At 36.3% G+C, this 24,226-nt stretch overlaps 1 protein-coding gene across 1 annotated transcript in view; it reads left to right on the forward strand.

Moving 5' to 3' along the window:
• The window catches only part of LOC123533116 (solute carrier family 25 member 45-like), a 30,546-nt gene extending 6,457 nt beyond the window's left edge, over nt 1-24,089 (forward strand). Inside the window, exons 2-5 of the mRNA XM_053551797.1 lie at nt 171-254; nt 1,296-1,420; nt 3,488-3,746; nt 12,010-24,089. Of these exons, the coding sequence (XP_053407772.1) occupies nt 206-254; nt 1,296-1,420; nt 3,488-3,746; nt 12,010-12,479 (903 nt within the window). The 5' untranslated portion in view covers nt 171-205 and the 3' untranslated portion in view covers nt 12,480-24,089. The remainder of the gene's footprint in view (nt 1-170; nt 255-1,295; nt 1,421-3,487; nt 3,747-12,009) is intronic.
• The last annotated feature ends 137 nt before the right edge of the window (nt 24,090-24,226 follow it).

The following is a 24,226-nucleotide window of genomic DNA, read 5'->3' on the forward strand; positions in this document are numbered from 1 at the left end:
TCAGGTGAGCGATATAGGGCCATCATGGCCCTCTTGTTTGTGTATTTTGATACCAGCTGAAAACACAAGATCTTATCTGTCCTGTTGGGTTTGATTGAATATATAGGTACAAAATGAAAACATTCATGATTGTGTTTTGCCTTGTATATTTATTTGAATAGTTTGTTTAGACTTCAGGGCCTATGCTGATGGAGAAGCTGGAAGAATGGTTGGTAAAGATGTGCTGCTCGATTATTTAGCTGGAGCTGTATCAGGTATGTAACACACCAAGTCAAATTTGTGACAAAACATAAAATTATCAGGGGTGGAAATTGTCCATAATAAACTGTTACATAAAATATTCTTTTCAAGTATGTCACTGATATAAATCATAATGTCATTTAATGTTTTTGCTGAGGCCAGTATCGCTTCTAAAGGTTATAGCAAAAAACAAACAACAACAGATAAATTAAGGGAAACAAATAAGTATTATTTTGTAATAATTTTATCTTAACTATTTAAAGCAATTCTTCATAGCTTAAATAAGTTATTACAAGATAGTAGCGATGCACACACTTGCTGGAAATTCGTTGACTTAAATTATTTTATTGAAAATGCTGTTATTGTTACATGGAAAGCGCTCAACGTAAACATTCAAATAAAAGTGTATGGAAACAGTGCATCATGTGTAATTAATATTTTATTTAAGACTTACAAAAAATCCTAAGGATTTTCAATTCAATTTTGTTGCTTTTTTGTTACAGAGCACGATTTTCAAATTAAAACTAATTTGAATATGAACGATATACATGATTATCCACAGGGATTTTTTAAGGCTGATTTTGGGGCCGAATATGGGCCCCATCCCAATTGCAAAAATTTGCTTATTTTCCCAATTCTTAGGTTTAAATTTCCCCAACTTTTATTGACCGTTGAGTGTCTGTGAGTTTCTCACTGAAGAAATACCAGAAAATTTAGTAGACACTTTCAAAAGACAAAAAATATAAAACAAAAGACTTGTAATATGACATCAAACAATAACAGTGCAGAAATAAAGGTTGTATGATGGCAAAACTTATTTTTTGTATTTCCCAATTTTCAGGTTTTACGCGCCATTTTTCCCAACTGAATGGGCCCCTGGCCCCAGTTTCTAAATGGTAAAAAAATCCCTGATCCAAATGAAATGTTGTTGAAAACATTCTTATCATTTGACCAAGCTTTAATTGTTGCTCTTCATGGTCAGTTCAAATATAATTATGTTTGTATATTACAGTTACCTGTTTACTGGTGTGTTTATCAAATATGACTCGCTTTAGGATCAGCAGGAGTGTTATTTGGTCATCCCCTGGACACCGTCAAATGTCAGCTACAGGTGCAACAAGCTGGGAACCAGTACAAGGGATTATTGGATTGCTGTATCACCATTAATAAACAAGGACTGGTAAGACAGCTTTTTCCCCTTCTGGTAAAGGGATCTGTTTCCATTTGCCAAAATCAGACATTATTTCAGTACATTATTAATCACACTTTAGAAAAATAACTAGATCTACTTGCAACAAATTTACCAGATTGCTCATTTCTCAATCAGACTGATACTGGACTAATTCCTAAATAGGTGAAAAGAGAAAAGACTGTGAACCATTTAAAAAATACCAGTATATTGACCGCTTTTAAATACCGGTATTCTTATCTTGTCTTTTAATGTTTTATGTCTATTGCAGACTCTGTGTTTTTATGCCCCATCCCCGTCGAAAGAAGAGGGGTATACTGTTTTGCTTATTGTTGATCAGTTTGTCTATTGGTCTATTTATTAGTCGGTTGACCATTTTGTTTCAGATGATCAATAACTTCAGAATGCTTAGTCAGATGATGACCCCTAAATTGTGTTTTGGGGTCAGTAGATCAAAGGTCAAATTCATTTGTGATCTCAAGACTGAAATTGGTTCAGGCCATCATAGGGGGCATACGTGTTAAGGACCTCTATGGCCAAACAGTTATGGTAGCTGACTACGAATCACTTGCCCCTCACCGATATGAGTGAGCATTGCTTGGGGTGTAGTTATTTTCTTGTGAGGAATCCATCCAGCCGACTTACAGAAAGTTGGTGGTATTACCCAGGTGCCTGCCTATGCCTGAAACAGTGCCTAGAATGACAAATTTTACTTTACTTGTACGGTCTTGCTCCACCATCAAAAGCTGGAAAATCACCTTCGGATCTATAATTTGTCTATGTGACGTTAAACACAATAAAAAAAGAAAAACAAACAGCTCCTGTTACATTACCCAATAGATTTTTGTTTGTATTCTTTTGAATGTTTACTGTGAAGCACTTTTGAATGTGTGTATGCATGAAAAGAGTTCTATAATACTTGTACTAATATTTCCAAATTTGTATAGTTTTTAGGAACCAGTAATATCATAATTTTTCGGACAGTCAAAAGTTATTTCAACAAAGCAGGCCATGCTAGGTCAAAAATAATTTGAACGAAATAGGCATGCAGTGCACTTCAAAGAGAAAACAGTTGAAGGCACTGACCTCCAGATTTTGGCTAAAAAATATTTTCTTTCATATTGAAGTTTGGTCGTATTATGAACATTAGAATATGAGATTTTGTTTCTAAACTATATTGAAAATGCCAAATCGAGCCAGTTCACCTCAAGTAAAGCATTACAAACGCTTTTCGATTTTCATAATAAAAATTAGTAAAAACAACTAATTCTCATGGGTTTCCGTAACATATAGTCTGTCAGTAGTTAAATTTCAAAGCATTCTTAAGAAATATAGCATTAATTTCCAGATATCTAACAAAAACAATTTTGTTGTTGCCGAACGATCTGGAGGCCAGTGCCTTTAAAGTATAATTAACAAATAATCAAGGCCTTCGAGTGGTTTATCGTCTTAATTTATCATGGTTTAGAGTTCAGATGCGTAGGAATTGAACCACGAGGGCGTTAGCCCGAGTGGTTAAATACTGAAGCATCTGAACGATGAACCGTGGTAAATTAGACGATAAATCACAAGAAGGGCTTGATTGTTTTCATTCTGACATGCTCATTGACATATTATAATAAATATTATGCTGGACTTCATTTACCCGAGGAGCAATGTATTGGACGTCATGCGGCAATTTGACGTCATAATTGACGTCATAATGCTCTCTTACCGGACCGCGCGTCAACCGTTGTTTATCGCAGAATATACAGAGCTTGATTTCCTTCTTTGTTTAACTGGAAATCAAATCGAGTCATGTTAGAAAGCTACATATATTCAATAGTAAAGATTCACTTTACATAAATGTACTTACAACCTGCATATAAGTTAAAGTATTGCTTTAATTTTACCTTACTGATCATTATGTTATTGAAACCCTAGTAACTTGTAATTTATAGGCATAATAAAGTTATAGCATGTAATATCAGTGTACAGCAAATGTTGATGTAACCAGTTGGTTTAACTTCCTCATGCAGTAATGATGTAGTACTGATATATTTGCGTATTTACTTGCAGGCAAAAGGATTTTTTCGAGGATTATCATGGCCACTTTTCTCCTATGGACTTGTCAACTCGATGTTCTTTGGGACTTACGCCAACACCTTGAAACTTCTGGGTTCCAGTGCTGTACCAGGCTCTGAGCCCCACTTCCTACATATTGTGATTGCAGGTTCTGTGGGAGGTGCGGCTCAGTTGTCAGTTGCCGTTCCTGTAGAGGTCATCAAGGTCGTCTTACAGTCCCAGATTCCCCATCCGTCTAAACAACATATCATAGGTAAATTTGTGCTGAAAATTAAGCACTCTTAACAAATTTACATTGAAAATGCAGGGAAGGTTTTATGCTGGGATAAAATATAATTTTTAGCTTGACTATATGAAGTATAAGGAGAGCTATCCTACTCGACCCGGCGTCGGCGTCTTTCCGCATCCCCTCCTTGGTTTACACTTTCTCTTTTTATATGCCCAAAGGGATGTATTATGTTATGACGCTGGTGTCCGTCTGTCAGTCCGTCCGTCCGTTAGCAATTACGTGTCCGCTCTGTAACGCTTGAACCCCTTGAAGGATTTCAAAGAAACTTGACACAAATGTTCAACACACGGAGACGACGTGCAGAGCGCTTGTTTCGGATGACTAGCTTCAAGGTCAAGGTCACACTTAGGGGTCAAAGGTCATATGAATGTGTTTCGTGTCCGCTCTGTAACTCTTGAACTGCTTGAAGGATTTCAAAGAAACTTGGCAGAAATGTTCACCACACTGAGACGACATGCAGAGCGCTTGTTTCGGATGATTACCTTCAAGGTCAAGGTCACACTTAGGAGTGAACGGTCATATATGACATTGCTGTGTCCACTCTGTAACTCTTGAACTGCTTGAAGGATTTCAAAGAAACTTGGCACAAATGTTCACCATACTGAGACGACGTGCAGAGCGCTTGTTTCGGATGACTAGCTTCAAGGTCAAGGTCACACTTAGGAGTGAAAGGTCATATATGACTTTGCTGTGTCCGCTCTGTAACTCTTGAACTGCTTGAAGGATTTCAAAGAAACTTGGCACAAATGTACACCACACTGAGGCGACGTGCAGAGCGCATGCTTTGGATGACTCGCTTCAAGGTCAAGGTCACAATTAGGGGTCAAAGGTCATAATGACTTTGCTTTGTGTATATTGCTCTGCATTGCAGTGCTCTTGTTTTTATTTGGCAGATCCCTTTTTTATACGCTCGTTTGAAAAACGGGACTTATTATGGGAACGCCCCTGGCGGGCGGGCGGGCGGCATCCACAGACTTGTCTGGAGCATATCTTCTACATGCATGGAGGAATTTTGATGAAACTTTGCACAGTTGTTCACCATCATGAGACGGAGTGTCATGCGCAAGAATCAGGTCCCTAGGTCTAAGGTCAAGGTCACACTTAGAGGTTAAAGGTCAAATTCAAGAATGACTTTGTCCGGAGCATATCTTTTACATGCATGGAGGGATTTTTATGAAACTTGGCACAGTTGTTCACCATCATGAGACGGAGTGTCATGCGCAAGAACCAGGTCCCTAGGTCTAAGGTCAAGGTCACACTTAGAGGTTAAAGGTCAAATTCAAGAATGACTTTGTCCGGAGCATATCTTCTACATGCATGGAGGGATTTTGATGAAACTTGGCACAGTTGTTCACCATCATGAGACGGAGTGTCATGCGCAAGAACCAGGTCCCTAGGTCTTAGATCAAGGTCACACTTAGAGGTTAAAGGTCAAATTCAAGAATGACTTTGTCCGGAGCATATCTTTTACATGCATGGAGGGATTTTGATGAAACTTGGCACAGTTGTTCACCATCATGAGATGGAGTGTCATGCATAAGAACCAGGTCTCTAGGTCTAAGATCAAGGTCACACTTAGAGGTCAAAGGATACAAGAATGAAAACTTTGTCCGGAGCATTTCTTCTTCATGCATAGAGGGATTTTGATATAACTTGTCACAAATGTTCACCACCATGAGGCGGAGTGTCATGCGCAAGAACCAGGTCCCTAGGTCTAAGGTCAAGGTCACACTTAGAGGTCAAAGGATACAAGAATGAAAACTTTGTCCGGAGCATTCTTTCTTCATGCATAGAGGGATTTTGATATAACTTGTCACAAATGTTCACCACCATGAGGCGGAGTGTCATGCGCAAGAACCAGGTCCCTAGGTCTAGGGTCAAGGTCACACTTAGAGGTCAAAGGATACAAGAATGAAAACCTTGTCCGGAGCATTTCTTCTTCATGCATAGAGGGATTTTGATATAACTTGGCACAAATGTTCACCACCATGAGACGAAGTGTCATGCGCAAGAACCAGGTCCTAAGATCTAAGGTCAAGGTCACATTTACAGGCCAAAGGTCAGATACAAGAATGACTTTGTCCGAAGCATTTCTTCTTCATGCATGGAGGGATTTTGATGTAACTTGGCACAATTATACACCATCATGAGAGGAAGTGTCATGCACAGTTCCTTTCTTTAGAATTACTTCCCTTTGTTGTTACTATAAATAGCTTATATTGTAACTTCTTCATTACTAGTCGTAGGGAAAAATTGAGACCACTTTTCTGTAGTACAACATGCATGCTACATCCAATTTTGAGGTGTATTTTGACCAATCTCTACCTGGTAAAGATTTTTGTGTTTTTTGTTTGTTTTTTTGTTTGTGTTTTTTTTTTTCGGCGACGCCGTCTAAATTTGTTTTCGTTACCTATGCCACGTGACTTCAGTTTGCAAATCAAACTACTTGATAACGCATTATAGGTAATTTATCAAAATGGAAGATTTATGCAACACTCTGTCTGATTGGACGAGAGTGTCAATTTCTTTCACTCTGTTAATTGTGCTATGCTGAGTGAAATGTAGACAAAGCGTTTATCCTAAACGACGCTGTTCACAGTTTTAAAGCTAACTTTGGCTCAGTATATTTAGCAAGACTATTGATGTATCTCAAAATGATAAGTAAGTTTAATAAAAATGATAAAAACCTGTTCAAATACCAACATATATCAAATTAAAGAAAGAGCTGAATACGGTCTGCGTATCAGATGAATAAGGGTGTGATAAGAGTCTTTTATGTAGAGAAGTGCTTTTTAAAAGATGTTCCTTGTTACAATTATCGTCTGTATATGAAAAGGTTTCTTGCTTTTGTGACTTATTCAGATTGCATATTAAAATGAGTACTTGTTTGCTTTGATCTATTTGTTATAAATTATTTAACTGATTTATTATATATGAATATTTTTCTTTAGTATGGTATGCAAATATTGAACTCAGTTGAAATCTGTTTTATTACATATATGCTATATAATGACTGAATCTCATTACACTGAAATGAAGGTATGCTGCATACAGTTTATCTATGTGATATGATTACGGACAAAATTTGCTTATGAAACAGAAATATTGAAATAATTACAATTGTATGTTTGCTTGACTTTCACTTTTTAGCTCACCTGTCACAAAGTGACAAGGTGAGCTTTTGTGATCGCATGGCGTCCGTCGTCCGTTGTCCGTCCGTCTGTCCGTGCGTGCGTGCGTTCGTGCGTACGTAAACTATTGCTTGTGACCACTCTAGAGGTCACATTTTTCATGGGATCTTTATGAAAGTTGGTCAGAATGTTCATCTTGATGATATCTAGGTCAAGTTCGAAACTGGGTCACGTGCGGTCAAAAACTAGGTCAGTAGGTCTAAAAATAGAAAAACCTTGTGACCTCTCTAGAGGCCGTATTTTTCATGAGATCTTCATGAAAATAAGTCAGAATGTTCACCTTGATGATATCTAGGTCAAGTTCGAAACTGGGTCACGTGGGGTCAAAAACTAGGTCAGTAGGTCTAAAAATAGAAAAACCTTGTGACCTCTCTAGAGGCCATATTTCTCAATGGATCTTCATGAAAATTAGTCAGAATGTTCACCTTGATGATATCTAGGTCAAGTTCGAAACTGGGTCACATGTGGTCAAAAACTAGGTCAGTAGGTCTAAAAATAGAAAAACCTTGTGACCTCTCTAGAGGCCATATTTCTCAATGGATCTTCATGAAAATTGGTCAGAATGTTCACCTTGATGATATCTAGGTCAAGTTCGAAACTGGGTCATGTGGGGTCAAAAACTAGGTCAGTAGGTCTAAAAATAGACAAACCTTGTGATCTCTTTAGAGGCCATATTTCTCAATGGATCTTCATGAAAATTGGTCAAAATGTTCACCTTGATGATATCTAGGTCAAGTTCGAAACTGGGTCACGTGCAGTCAAAAACTAGGTCAGTAGGTCTAAAAATAGAAAAACCTTGTGACCTCTCTAGAGGCCATATTTCTCAATGGATCTTCATGAAAATTGGTGAGACTGTTCACCTTGATGATATCTAGGTCAAGTTTGAAACTGGGTTACGTGCGGTCAAAAACTTGGTCAGTAGGTCGAAAAATAGAAAAACCTTGTGACGTCTCTAGAGGCCATGTTTCTCAATGGATCTTCATGAAAATTGATCAGAATGTTCCTCTTGATGATATCTAGGTCAAGTTCGAAACTGGGTCATGTGCGGTCAAAAACTAGGTCAGTAGGTCTAAAAATAGAAAAACCTTATGACCTCTCTAGAGGCCATATTTCTCAATGGATCTTCATGAAAATTAGTCAGAATGTTCACCTTGATGATATCTAGGTCAGATTCAGAAGTGGGTCTTGTGCCTTCAAAAACTAGGTCATTAGGTCAAATAATAGAAAAACCTTGTGACCTCTCTAGAGGTCATATTTTTCAATGGATCTTCATGAAAATTGGTCAGAATTTTTTATCTTGATGATATCTAGGTCATTTGTGCTCAAAAACTAGGTCACTATGTCAAATAATAGAAACGTCGTACTCAGTTCAACACTGGGTCATGTGGGGATAGGTGAGTGATTCAGGACCATCATGGTCCTCTTGTTTATAGGTGTGACGTCATTGTCCAAAGATTCATGAATAGCGAATATGCATTTGTTAAAGCGGGATCAGTTGGCCTATTTTAGAAATAAATAAAAATAAAAAAAATCCTTTAATTGATATTTCTCATGTATTCTAATCAAACTTGATTTGTAGCATCTTTATTAGGCCTGCAGCCAACTTTGTTCAGCTGGGACATTTAACCCCTTTTAGGGGCTGCTAGAGCTAAAACTAGAAATGCCTTTATACAGCGTCTCATGAACAGCTTGGTGGATCTTTGTCATACTTGGTCTGGAGCATCATTATAAGGTCCTCTTCCAAATTTATTTATATAGGAACTTGGGCCCTATTAGGGATCGCTATAGCTAAAAGTAGATATGCCTTTCTTCGCATTAACCACTAAAATATAATGGATTTTTATCAAACTCGATGTGTAACAATATCGTAAGGTCTCTGCTATTTTGTTACAAATGGGGATGAACCGCTTCATGAATCTTCATCAAACTACTGCTGTAATTATTCGCCTAAGGATAAACAAAACAAAATTGCAACCCTACGAAACCTTTGCGAAAAATTAAAAGAGAACCATTTAAATTGTTAAAGTGTGGTGTTTAGTTTTGCAATTTGAAAAATGTTGGATGAAAGATGAATATTAGATGAAAAATTCATAAACTTCTTTCCTTATTACAATTCGCCGACCATCATTTTTAAAGATATTTCTTGTTAAGATTAACTTCCCTTAGTTGTTACTATAAATAACTTATATTGTAACTTTTTATACGCCCGTTTGAAAACCGGAACGTATTATGGGAACGCCCCTGGCGGGCAGGCGGGCGGGCGGGCGGGCGGCGTCCACAGACTTTGTCCGGAGCATATCTTCTACATGCATGAAGGGATTTTGATGAAACTTGGCACAGTTGTTCACCATCATGAGACCGAGTGTCATGCGCAAGAACCAGGTCCCTAGGGTCTAAGGTCAAGGTCACACTTAGAGGTCAAAGGTCAAATTCAAGAATGACTTTGTCCGGAGCATATCTTCTTCATGCATAGAGGGATTTTGACGAAAGTTGGCACAATTGTTCATCATCATGAGACAGAGTGTCATGTGCAAGAACCAGGTCCCTAGGTCTAAGGTCAAGGTCACACTTAGAGGTCAAAGGATACAAGAATGAAAACTTTGTCCGGAGCATATCTTCTTCATGCATGGAGGGATTTTGATATAACTTGGCACAAATGTTCACCACCACGAGGCGGAGTGTCATGTGCAAGAACCAGGTCCCTAGGTCTAAGGTCAAGGTCACACTTAGAGGTCAAAGGATACAAGAATGAAAACCTTGTCCTGAGCATTTCTTCTTCATGCATAGAGGGATTTTGATATTACTTTGCACAAATGTTCACCACCACGAGGCGGAGTGTCATGCGCAAGAACCAGGTCCCTAGGTCAAAGGTCAAGGTCACACTTAGAGGCCAAAGGTCAGATACAAGAATGACTTTGTCCGAAGCATTTGTTCTTCATGCATGGAGGGATTTTGATGTAACTTGGCACAATTATACACCATCATGAGAGAAAGTGTCATGCACAGTTCCTTTCTTTAGAATTACTTCCCTTTGTTGTTACTATAAATAGCTTATATTGTAACTTCTTCATTACTAGTCGTAGGGAAAAATCGAGACCACTTTTCTGTAGTACAACATGCATGCTACATCCAATTTTGAGGTGTATTTTGACCAATCTCTACCTGGTGAAGACTTTTGTGTGGACTTTTTTGGATTTTTTTTTTTTTTTTTAAGATTAACTTCCCTTAGTTGTTACTATAAATAACTTATATTGTAACTTTTTTTATAATTGACCATAGGGAAAAACCAAGACCACTTTTCTGTGGTACAACATAGATGTTACTTTCAAATTTTAGGTGTATTTTAAGGTCTCTCTACCTGGTAAGGAATTTTTTTTGTGGACTTAGGAAAACAAAAGACTTACAATGATTACTAAACAACCACAAAATTAAAATTCATTTGCAATACAGCAGCTAGAGTAAAGAAATTTGCTGTGACAGGCGTATATTGTGACATTCTGGCACTCTTGTTGTTCTCTTACAATAACTTTTTTTTTGTATTACTTCCCTTTTTTGTTACTATAAATAGCTTTTTTTGAAACTTTTTTATTATTGGCCGTAGGGAAAAACGAGACCACTCTTTGTGGTACAACATGGATGGTACATCCAATTTTTAGATGTATTTTGACATAAATTTACCTGGTAAGAATTTTTTTGTGGACTTAGAATTTTTTTTGGAATTTCTTCTTTTTGTTGTTCCTGTCCTTTAGGCTTCAACAGTCAAGTTCTTTAAATTTTGCTCCCATCCTCTGGTGCAACCCTTCGGGCGTATATTGCCCCGCTTGGCTGCGCTCTTGTTTCTTCTTATCTCTGTAATTACGTGATGGATTTGATTCAAACTTAATATAGTTATTCCTCATCATCACCCACATCATCTAACATAAGGGCCATAACTCTGGCACCAATATTTCATGATTTATCCCCCCTTTTCACTTAGATTTTCAGGTTAAAGTTTTGATGCACTTTCACTCTATCTCTGTTATTACTGAATGGATTTGATTCAAACTTGAAATAATTGTTCAACATCATCACCCACATTGATTACACAAGGTGCATAACTCTGGCACAAATTTTTCATGAATTATTCCCCCTTTTACTTAGAACTTTAGGTTAATTTTGATGCATTTTCACTATATCTCAGTTATTACGAAATGCATTTGATTCAAACTTGAAGTAGTTGTTCCATATCATCACCCACATCATATGACACAAGGTGCATAACTCTTGCACCAATATTTTATGAATTATCCCCCCTTTTCACTTAGATTTTCAGGTTAAAGTTTTGATGCACTTTCAATCTATCTCTGTTATTACTGAATGGATTTGATTCAAACTTAAAATAATTGTTCAACATCATCACCCACATCATATGACACAATGTGCATAAATCTGGCACCAATTTTTCATGAATTATGCCCCCTTTTACTTAGAACTTTAGGTTAATTTTGATGCATTTTCACTATATCTCAGTTATTACGAAATGCATTTGATTCAAACTTGAAGTAGTTGTTCCATATCATCACCCACATCATATGACACAAGGTGCATAACTCTTGCGCCAATATTTTATGAATTATGCCCCCTTTTTGCTTAGAGAGAGAGAGAGAGAGAGAGAGAGATATATATATATATATATATATATATATATCTATCTATCTATCTATCTATCTATCTAAGCAAAAATATATATAGTGTTTTGATACACTATCTTTACCTCTCTTATTACTTTATATTTTTGACACAGACTCAAACTATTGTGCAATACCTTCATCTACCATTGAGTCATTAAATACTCCAGTGACAGCTCCAGATGTGCCCAATTTCACTATCCAGCATTGAAATAGTCAAGCGCGCTGTCTCCTGTGACAGTGCTTGTTGTGTTTTAGCATTTGCAAAATCGCTTGGGATTAGAGCTCATAGTGACTAAATATGCTTTAATTACAGTTGGGATAAAAATCCTGTACTAACTGTAATAATAATAGTAATTTCCTTTCCAGGTATAAATCGTGATTATTACAAGGGACCTAATGAAGGAATTTTGGATATAATACGTGCTAAAGGTTTCAAAGGAATGTATAGAGGGACCGTAGCTCAGCTTTATCGGGACATTCCAGCTTCAGCATCATATTTTGCGATATTTGAATATTCTTCCTATTACGGACATAAGTATTTCCCAGCAATCAACAGTCAGGTTATCAACTTTTTATCAGGAGGTTTAGCAGGGGTCCTAAGTTGGACCCTCATTTTACCTCTGGATGTAATGAAGAGCCGGGTTCAAGCAGACGTGAAAGGAAATTTATACACAGGATTGTGGGATTGTGCAAAGAAGAGTGTACAGGAAGAAGGATTTACAGTTTTGTTCCGTGGGTATTCTGCTGTAGCTACGAGAGCTTTCCTTGTTAATTCGATAACGTTGTTAGTCTATGTTGAACTGTTGAAAGCTTTTAAAGCCGTACATTTAGCATAGCTGTGATAAGTGTACTTTAATTAAGCATTATGCATACAGGTTTTGTAAGTGAGAGTACTGTAGTAGTTTTTATAAAAATGATCTCTGTTTGGGCATCTTTTGCCTGACCAATTACAGCATTGTTAATTACTATGGTATTTCCCTGTTATAAGTAAGGCAAATATTTTGTTATGTCTATTTTGTTTTATTCATTAATATTATTTCTACATGTTGTTGCCAAAAAAAAAGAAATCGACAATCATTGTTTTACTTGAAAATAGGGCAGATATGAAAATGTAGCATTTTTAGCTCACCTGTCACATAGTGACAAGGTGAGCTTTTGTGATCACGCATCGTCCGTCCGTCCGTCGTCCGTCCGTGCGTAAACTTTTCCTTGTGACATCTCTAGAGGTCACATTTTTTGTGGGATCTGTATGAAAGTTGGTCAGAATGTTCATATTGATGATATCTAGGTCAGGTTCGAAACTGGGTCACGTGCCGTCAAAAACTAGATCAGTAGGTCTAAAAATAGAAAAACCTTGTGACCTCTCTAGAGGCCATATATTTCACAAGATCTTCATGAAAATTGGTCAGAACGCTCAACTTGATGATATCTAGGTCAAGCTCGAAACTGGGTCACGTGCCATCAAAAACTAGGTCAGTAGGTCAAATAATAGAAAAACCTTGTGACCTCTCTGGAGGCCATATATTTCACAAGATCTTCATGAAAGTTGGTCTGAATGTTCATCTTGATGATATCTAGGTTGAGTTCGAAACTGGGTCACGTGCCGTCAAAAACTAGGTCAGTAGGTCTAAAAATAGAAAAACCTTGTGACCTCTCTAGAGGCCATATATTTCATGAGATCATCACGGAAATTGGTCAGAATGTTCACCTTGATGATATCTAGGTCAAGTTCGAAAGTGGGTCACGTGCCTTCAAAAACTAGGTCAGTAGGTCAAATAATAAAAAACCTTGTGACCTCTCTAGAGGCTATATTTTTCATGGGATCTGTAATGAAAGTTGGTCTGAATGTTCATCTTGATGATATCTAGGTCAAGTTCGAAAGTGGGTCACGTGCCATCAAAAACTAGGTCAGTAGGTCAAATAATAGAAAAACCTTGTGACCTCTCTAAAGGCCATATTTTTTATGGGATCTGTATGAAAGTTGGTCTGAATGTTTATCTTGATGATATCTAGGTCAAGTTCGAAACAGGGTCATGTGCGGTCAAAAACTAGGTCAGTAGGTCTAAAAATAGAAAAACATTGTGACATCTCTAGAGGCCATATTTGTGAATGGATCTTCATGAAAATTGGTCAGAATGTTCATCTTGATGATATCTAGTTCAAGTTCGAAAGTGGGTCACGTGCCTTCAAAAAGTAGGTCAATAGGTCAAATAATGAAAAAACGTTGTGACCTCTCTAGAGGCAATATTTTTCATGGGATCTGTATGAAAGTTGGTCTGAATGTTTATCAACTGGGTCATGTGGGAAGAGGTGAGCGATTCAGGACCATCATGGTCCTCTTGTTAAATTAGCTTGTTAGAGGGATCTGTTAGCGTTTGTAAATTTCATTGTTGTAAATGTTACACAAACCTGGGTTGATTATTGTAAAGCAGTAGTTTGGAGACCAGTCTAAGAACAGCAGCAGTTGACTGGTTGCTTTTGAGCACAAATTTGAAATTAACCAATGGCAAGTCTGCATTCTTAGACTGTGTCCAATCTTACAAGTCTTATGTCTCAGAAAATAAATAAAGTTAGTCTGTTATTTATAAGGTTTTTGACTGTATTTACTTATTGTTGAAATATGTTTTAATGAATACACAACACAGTTTGTTGATGTTCTATATACTGATTTTTTTTCTTCTGTTTTTTTTTTCCCCCAAGATTTTTTCATGATGTTTGAAGTGTTCTAGCCATCAACATCATTGTATATATTTTTATTTCACCTTTTTCAAAGGATAGAGTTTCATTAAGAATAATATTATGTTCATTTTTATAAATGGGTATTTTTAAATTTCACTGAAAGATACATTCATTGTTATTGTAAATAATATTTTACCTCAGTTTATTAATGTTTTATTGCACATTTTTTATCCAGAATTACTGCATTATTATGAATTTCTATGTGTATATTTTAAATATAATTTTGACTTTTTACAAGTAAATTCAAATGAAATTAAGTGTTTTTACTTGCATTTTTGGTTGGGGGCAATTTAAGTGTTGCCATGGTGACTGATTGTTTTGAATTATTTAATCATATGACAAAAGTTATTTTGATACTATCCAGAAATCCCACTACACTTCAGTAATGTTTTATTGTGATTATATGTTGAATTTATGTTAATAATGAACCCCATCATGACTAAAGGTACCATACAGTGAATTATCAGTTTTAAAGTAAAAGGTCAGCACAAAATACCAGGCATGCGTAGGGGAGAGGGAGACCTAGTATTTGCATTCCTGTCTGTGTCTGTCCGTCTGTCAGTTAAATATATCTTAAATTCTTTGAAGGATTTTCTTGAAAATAAAGTTGTGTTGATTGCATTAAGTCAATTAGCAGAACCAATAGCCTTAGGTCAGGGTCTCAAGGTAAAAGGTTTTAGCTGTAGTGATAAAATTCCATGTTTCTTGCAAAACCATGGGAGGATTTTTTAACTGTTTGATAAACGCTTTTATAACTGTTTGATAAGCTGGAAAATTATGTCCACAAGATAAAGCATTTTGCAACTTACAACTGTTTCATATTGGGCAATGATCAGGGTCACAGTTTGTTGGACTGCAATGGCTAAATAAAACCTCTTACCGGTAATATCTTTACGGGAATAAACATTTTCTTCAACCTATAATGGTTTAACAACAATAAGTTTGGTAGGGATACAGTCTTGTTGGATACTTATGTTTTTTAAATGATTGCTCAATGTATATAAAAATTCAAACCAAAGAAGCAAAATATCAAAAAGATTCCATTTATGATGCATATCATGGTCAATTAATTAGAAAATATAAAAGACAGTATGTTCATGACTCCATTGTGTGGCATTTTGCAAAATCCCAGGCTGGAAATGTCAAACATTTTGTAGAGTGACTAGCTTTGTTAGTAAGTTTTACAAAATGCTTAAAAATTTCAGGCATTTTACATAATTATAGATATATACATGATTTTTTTTAATATTCAGGAAGTTTTGCTATATGTGAGGACAATCTGTTTCAGAAATTGTTATTATAATATATAAATCTGCTCCTGCACATGGAATTTTAACATTTATTTATTTTATTTGCATATAAGGTCATTTTTATGCCCCCGCATAGCATAGCATTGGTGCTGTCCGTACATCCCGAAATCTTGTGTCCAACTCATCCCACACTGCACACCTGATTTACTTCAAACTTTCACAGATGAACAAGCTTGATATGCAGATGACCATGAAGGAAGGAACCTAAGCTGTGACTATTTTCACTGCAGTTAAGACTCTTTGGTAGTTTTGGACTTTTGGTATATAAAATATAGAGATAAATCTTGTGTGTCCAACTCCTCATACACTATTTAAAGGATATGGTTGAAAATTTTACAGATGAAGAACCTTGAATATGACCACAGATAATGGACTTTTTAGTGTGCTATTTTTTTCTAGAATTAAGGTCCTTTCTTCATTTCACCAAATAAGCCACAGTGAAGAAATTTGGTTTTTTCAACTCCTCATACACTTTCTGAAGGAATGGATTAGAAGTTGCTCAGATACACAACCTTATCTGAATACAATTTACTTCAAACTTTAAGTCGAACATCCTTCATGTGAATATGGTTTGTGCTATGCTATTTAGAGGATGATGCAGTATGTGGGGGCATACATGAATTGAACACAATTCTAGTCAATAGTCTGAACTACTGCATGGTTGTGTTGTTGTTTTTTAATCCGGTATAACTCGATTTTTATATTGCGATAAAAACAAAAATCAAGCAATTCTAAATGTGTTCTGTTCTGTACATGAACAATTTTTATAAATCTTTGTTTTACTGTAAAAGGTGGTTTTTCATAATCAGTGAATTTGTTTGTTTTATTAATTGGTATTTTTAAATTTCAGTGTAAAGTACTTTTAATGTTCATAATTTACCTAAAGAGTTTTGTTGCTGTTCTCTATTTTTTGCCATAATTAATGTATGATACACATTTCTTTTTATGCCCCCGAATGGAGGCATATAGTTTTTGAACCGTCTGTCAGTCTGTCGGTCTGTCAGTCTGTCCGCAATTTTCGTGTCCGGTCCATATCTTTGTCATTGATGGATGGATTTTCAAATAACTTGGCATGAATGTGTACCACAGTTAGACGACGTGTTGTGCGCAAGACCCAGGTCCGTAGCTCAAAGGTCAAGGTCACACTTAGACGTTAAAGGATAGTGCATTGATGGGCGTGTCTGGTCCATATCTTTGTCATCCATGGATGGATTTTCAAATAACTTGGCATGAATGTGTACCACAGTAAGACGACGTGTCGCGCGCAAGACCCAGGTCCGTAGGTCAAAGGTCCTAAACTCTAACATCGACCATAACTATTCATTCAAAGTGCCATCGGGGGCATGTGTCATCCTATGGAGACAGCTCTTGTTTCTTTTTTTTTAATGTCAGTTTGTCATTTAACCAAGTAATAACTGAATTCAATGAAAATAAGTTATTTTTACATGGGCATTTAATAATGCAGTATTAATGTCATCAGTGTTGTGCATTATTTAGAAAAAATGTTTGTGACATGAATCACTATCTTTCTTTTTATTCCTATGCATTATCACTTTTTAAGGCATCTAGTGTATATTTTGTATCTACATTTTGTCTTTCCAAGTGGGAAATGGTACTTTTTAGCCAAAATTAGAATTATAGAGGTTATATAGTTTGTAATATTATTGTGTGATTAACAGCATATTTTGTTACCGAAACTTAATTTTCATTCCATTCATTCAAGGTAAAGGTCATGTAGGGGTTGCTGTGGCGAGGTGGTTAAGACAGCTGACCTTAAATCACTTACACCTTACTGCTGTTGGTTCAAAACCTTTATTGGGATGTAGAATTCTTTCATGTGAAGAATCCATCCAGCTGACTTGAGGAAGGCACGTTGTTCAACCCAGGGGCCTGCCCTTGGTGAAATTATGCCTGGAGGGGCACCTGAGGCCTTCCTCCACCATCAAAAGCTGGAAAGTCACCATATGACTTATAATTGTTTTAGTCTGATGTTAAACCAAACAAAAACAAATGAAGGTCGAAAGTTTAAGCAAAAGACTGAGCCACATATTACATGTTTAGTTTATATGTCCTTAATTCCTGGAAGGCTTTTCATACGAGTTTCATAAAACTAAAGCAGTGTGTTCATTGTACAAAGTTTAAAGTGCAAAACCATTACTGCAGTCATGTGGGCTTACGGTTAAGGATACAGTTCAAGGTAATTTGTCAATAACCAGCATTTCTTGTATAGACTGTAGCAGCTTTACAAAACCTCTGGAGTAAATATTTTCTACAACCTCTCAAGGCTGTACCATCAAAAATTTCACCAATTCAAAGAAGTAAATTTTCAAAAGTTACAAAAATGTAATTCTATGATAAATTATATATTCTATCTACGTTATATTTATGAACCATTGCTATATGTTTGTCTACCATTTGATAAAAAGTTATAAACATGATCAACAAGTTGTCACATTTATAACAATCATTCTTACATTTGCATGCTTGATCAGTTTAATTTAATCAGGTCATATTTGTGGGTTAACCAGAATAATCCAGATTTTTATGCCCCCTGTTGAAGAAGGAGGGGTATATTGTTTTGAAGATGTTGGTTGTTCGGTCTGTAGACCAATCTTTTTCCGGATGATAACTCAAGAACGCTTTGGCCTAGGATAATGAAAGTTGATAGGGAGGTTGGTCATGACCAGCAGAGGACCTATATTGATTTTGAGGTTAGTAGGTCAAAGGTCAAGGTCACAGTGTCCCGGAACAATTAAAAGTGTTTCTGACTGATAAGTCAAGAACGCTTAGGCCTAGGATCATGAAAGTTGACAGGGATGATGGTCATGGCCAGCAGATGACCTCTATTGATTTTGAGGTCAGTAGGTCAAAGGTCAAGGTCACAGTGACCTGGAACAGTTGAATGGTTTCCGGGTGATAACTCAAGAATGCTTGTGCCTAGGATCATGAAAGTTGATAGGGAAGTTGATCATGACCAGCAGATGACCCCTGTTAATTTTGAGTTCAGTAGGTTTAAAGGTCATGGTCACAGTGAGCGGAAACAGTTAAACTGTCTCCAGATGATAACTCGAGAATGCTTGGGCCTAGGATCAGGAAACTTAATAGGGAGGTTAATAATGACCTGCAAATGACCCCTATTGATTTTGAGGTCAGTAGGTGAAAGGCCAAGGTCACAGTGGCCCGGAACAATTAAACCGTTTCCAGAGGCTAACAAGAACGCTTGGGCCTAGGATCACGAAACTTAATAGGGAGGTTGACCATGACCAGCAGATGACCCCTATTGATTTTGAAGTCAGGATATCAAATGTCAAGGTCAAGATCTACCAGAACAGTAGATATTTTTTTGCTAGATAACTAGAGAATGCTTTGGTCTAAGATCACATTTGATACGGAGGTCACTTATGACTGGTAAATGACCCATAATTATTGATTTGAGGTCAGTATGTCAAACGTCCAATGCACAGTGACCAAATAATTTCTGTTCCTTGTGCAGTTACTGAATGCATCAAGGGGGTGCGTTTTGTGTTCTACAAGCTCTTGTTTGTTTCTTATCTGGAAATTATTCTTTGAGCCAAAGCCAGGAATGTTAAACAAGTCAGTTATTTTGTGATATTTTTTGTGATTTACATTATATTTTGTTTATAATCATATTGCTGACTGTTTTATTCTGTATTTTTGAGAAAATTACGAGATTTAATCAATTTTTGCATGGAATTTGTATGTTTGAATCAGAATGTTTTTATATGAGTTGACACAAAACCGTAACAGTGCCATTGTGCAATATTTGGGTTAAAATCCAACAGCACTTTTTAAAAGATTGTTAATATTTTACCTTGATTACATTCAGCATTTATTTTTCAGCAAGGGGATGCGTACAACAGAAGAAAGTTTTGATAAAAAAAATACTTGTCTTTACAAATTTAATAAAAAATCATTATCTATCAACCAAAGATTACATTATTTTGACAGATTTATGGTGCTTTAAACTTGGATATTCAGCCTTTATCTTTTTTCCTATGATAAACACTGGTATTTATTGTTATTATTATCAGACAGAACTGTTAAAAAAGCTTTGCTTTCATTACCTATGTAGAATAATACACTAAGCAGGGTTTTCCTTGATGCACAATTTTGTGTTTTAGCACAGCATGTTCCCAAATTACTCTGAATGGGTCACTGATGACGCAAGTGAACTCTGGACCAAATTTTTGGCGATGCTAATTTTCATACCCAATCTAATTTAAGTAAGCACTGGTTTGCATATCAGTATGAATCAGTAACATGGACTGCGACTACATAGTTTAAGACAAATTTTCTATAGTGTCCAATTATCAGGTACATGTTATGGTCTGTATACACTGTAAACTGGTCTATACTAGGTAATAAGGCAGACTGTGTCGAAAGTTTATCAGTCTGATACACCTAAAGATGTCTTGATCAAGTAAATCGTTCAACAACAAAATTTGCTCAAAATATATGTTTCTGTTGCCTGCTTCATGTATGAAGAAAGCGCTGTGTAGCCACGAGGTTCATGCTCAAAGTCGTGTTTGAACAAACATGCCTGACTTTATATTGAAAGCATTGACAGTCTTGGCTGTGTTAGGCCACTCAGGCTCTGTTTATATACATTAATTTCTCTTTCCTCCTTTCTGATTAGTTTATTATAAATTTAAACCAAATGAACACCTAAATTTGAAAATGACTCCCCAAGGCCAAACATGAAGGTGTCGTAATAACCACCTTCAAATATTTTTTAGGGAAAACCCTGCACTACACCTTAATGGCCCTTCGTGAGGATTTCAAATTTTCAAAAACTTGCACAGGTTAGATTTTTTTAAAGCTTCATCAGCTTAAATTACTGCAACAATCAAAACTTTTTATTTATGTTTCTTAAAATCTTAATTCCAAACCCATTTTTTGTTTTCATAAATCTTAAAGTTATTCAGTCAACTTTATTATCCTGTTCTTGAGAATCAAAAAATATTTTATCACAGCTTTGTAGTATCTGTTTTTGTCATCTAAAATTTTGAAATATTAATCATCAGCTTGAAATCAGGGATTAATTAAATTAAATGTCTTATTGGACAAAAATCACATATATCTTTTACCTTTAGAACTACCGGTAATTTGATACAGACTTTAAACAATAAGAGAAATTGTGATTTTTATACACGTGTGTAGCAAATCCCTATAAATAACAAATAAGAGCTGGCTAAAATTATTAGCTCACCTGTCACAAAGTGACAAGGTGAGCTTTTGTGATCGCGCGGTGTCCGTCGTCCGTCCATCCATGCGTGCGTCCGTCCGTAAACTTTTGCTTGTGACCACTCTAGAGGTCACATTTTTCATGGGATCTTTATGAAAGTTGGTCAGAATGTTCATCTTGATGATATCTAGGTCAAGTTCGAAACTGGGTCACGTGCCTTCAAAAACTAGGTCAGTATGTCTAAAAATAGAAAAACCTTGTGACCTCTCTAGAGGCCATATATTTCACAAGATCTTCATGAAAATTGGTCAGAATGTTCACCTTGATGATATCTAGGTCAAGTTCGAAACTGGGTCACGTGCCTTCAAAAACTAGGTCAGTAGTTCTAAAAATAGAAAAACCTTGTGACCTCTCTAGAGGCCATATATTTCAAAAGATCTTCATGAAAATTGGTCAGAATGTTCATCTTGATGATATCTAGGTCAAGTTCGAAACTGGGTCACGTGCCTTTAAAAACTAGGTCAGTAGGTCTAAAAATAGAAAAACCTTGTGACCTCTCTAGAGGCCATATATTTCAAAAGATCTTCATGAAAATTGGTCAGAATGTTCACCTTGATGATATCTAGGTCAAGTTCGAAACTGGGTCACGTGCCTTTAAAAACTAGGTCAGTAGGTCTAAAAATAGAAAAACCTTGTCACCTCTCTAGAGGCCATATATTTCATGAGATCTTCATGGAAATTGGTCAGAACGTTCACCTTGATGATATCTAGGTCAAGTTTGAAACTGGGTCACGTGCCATCAAAAACTAGGTCAGTAGGTCAAATAATAGAAAAACCTTGTGACCTCTCTAAAGGCCATTTTTTTCATGGGATCTGTATGAAAGTTGGTCTAAATGTTCATCTTTATGATATCTAGGTCAAGTTCGAAACTGGGTCACGTGCCATCAAAAACTAGGTCAGTAGGTTTAAAATTAGAAAAACCTTGTGACCACTCTAGAGGCCATATATTTCATGAGATCTTCATGAAAATTGGTCAGAATGTTCACCTTGATGATATCTAGGTCAAGTTCGAAACTGGGTCACGTGCCTTCAAAAACTAGGTCAGTAGTTCTAAAAATAGAAAAACCTTGTGACCTCTCTAGAGGCCATATATTTCAAAAGATCTTCATGAAAATTGGTCAGAATGTTCATCTTGATGATATCTAGGTCAAGTTCGAAACTGGGTCACGTGCCTTTAAAACTAGGTCAGTAGGTCTAAAAATAGAAAAAACCTTGTGACCTCTCTAGAGGCCATATATTTCAAAAGATCTTCATGAAAATTGGTCAGAATGTTCACCTTGATGATATCTAGGTCAAGTTCGAAACTGGGTCACGTGCCTTTAAAAACTAGGTCAGTAGGTCTAAAAATAGAAAAACCTTGTCACCTCTCTAGAGGCCATATATTTCATGAGATCTTCATGGAAATTGGTCAGAACGTTCACCTTGATGATATCTAGGTCAAGTTTGAAACTGGGTCACGTGCCATCAAAAACTAGGTCAGTAGGTCAAATAATAGAAAAACCTTGTGACCTCTCTAAAGGCCATTTTTTTCATGGGATCTGTATGAAAGTTGGTCTAAATGTTCATCTTTATGATATCTAGGTCAAGTTCGAAACTGGGTCACGTGCCATCAAAAACTAGGTCAGTAGGTTTAAAATTAGAAAAACCTTGTGACCACTCTAGAGGCCATATATTTCATGAGATCTTCATGAAAATTGGTCAGAATGTTCACCTTGATGATATCTAGATCAAGTTCGAAAGTGGGTCACGTGCTTTCAAAAACTAGGTCAGTAGGTCAAATAATAGAAAAACCTTGTGACCTCTCTAGAGGCCATATTTTTCATGGGATCTGTATGAAAGTTAATCTGAATGTTCATCTTGATGATATCTAGGTCAAGTTCGAAAGAGGGTCACGTGCCGACGATAACTAGGTCAGTAGGTCAAATAATAGAAAAACCTTGTGACCTCTCTAAAGGCCATATTTTTCATGGGATCTGTATGAAAATTGGTCTGAATGTTCATCTTAATGATATCTAGATAAAGTTCGAAACAGGGTCATATGCGGTCAAAAACTAGGTCAGTAGGTCTAAAAATAGTAAAACCTTGTGACCTCTTTAGAGGCCATACTTGTGATTTGATCTCCATAAAAATTGGTCAGAATGTTCACCTTGATAATATCTAGGTCAAGTTTGAAACTGGGCCACGTGCCTTTAAAAACTAGGTCAGTAGGTCAAATAATAAAAAAACCTTGTGACATCTCTAGAGGCCATACTTTTCATGGGATCTGTATGAAAGTTGGTCTGAATGTTCATCTTGATGATATCTAGGTCAAGTTTGAAACTGGGTCAACTGCGGTCAAAAACTAGGTCAGTAGGTCTAAAATTATAGAAGAACCTTGTGACCTCTCTAAAGGCCATATTTTTCAATTGATCTTCATGAAAATTGATCTGAATGTTCACCTTGATGATATCTAGGTCATTTTCGAAACTGGGTCACGTGCGGTCAAAAACTAGGCCAGTAGGTATAAAAATAGAAAAACCTTGTGACCTCTCTAGAGGCCATATTTTTCATGAGATCTTCATGAAAATTAGTGAGAATGTTCACCTTGATGATATCTAGGTAAAATTCAAAACAGGGTCACATACCTTCGAAAACTAGGTCAATAGGTCAAATAATAGAAGAACCTTGTGACCTCTCTAGAGACCATATTTTTCAATGGATCTTCATGAAAATTGGTCAGAATTTTTATCTTGATAATATCTAGGTCAAGTTCAAAACTGGGTCACATGAGCTCAAAAACTAGGTCACTATGTCAAATAATAGAAAAAACGACGTCATACTCAAAACTGGGTCATGTGGGAAGAGGTGAGCGATTCAGGACCATCATGGTCCTCTTGTTGAATAACTTGAAACAAGTAGATTAACATGTGTAAGTTTGGTTTAACAGATTAAGCTAAATATGTAAGGCTATTTTTTTGTGAAGAGCTTGATATATTCTGAATCTTGACATCTCAGAGGTTTATTGAAATAAAGATGGAAATCTGATAAATCCATAAAAATATGATATTTGAACCTCTGTAATTTTGCAGTGTAAGCAGTATTTTTTGTATAATTCCAGAACATATTTTATAATAAATGAAATATCAGTCAAACAGTTGGTTATTGTTTATTGCACATATTGACACTAGAATTGAAGTGTATCCCTAAATCCATGTGAAATCAGAAAGTCATAAACACAATGCTAGAATGGTAGTGTAACCCTTAACTTGTGCTGAAATCATACAGGGAT

Source organism: Mercenaria mercenaria, chromosome 1 (genome assembly GCF_021730395.1).
Source record: "Mercenaria mercenaria strain notata chromosome 1, MADL_Memer_1, whole genome shotgun sequence".
NCBI classification, from domain to species: Eukaryota; Metazoa; Mollusca; class Bivalvia; order Venerida; family Veneridae; genus Mercenaria; species Mercenaria mercenaria.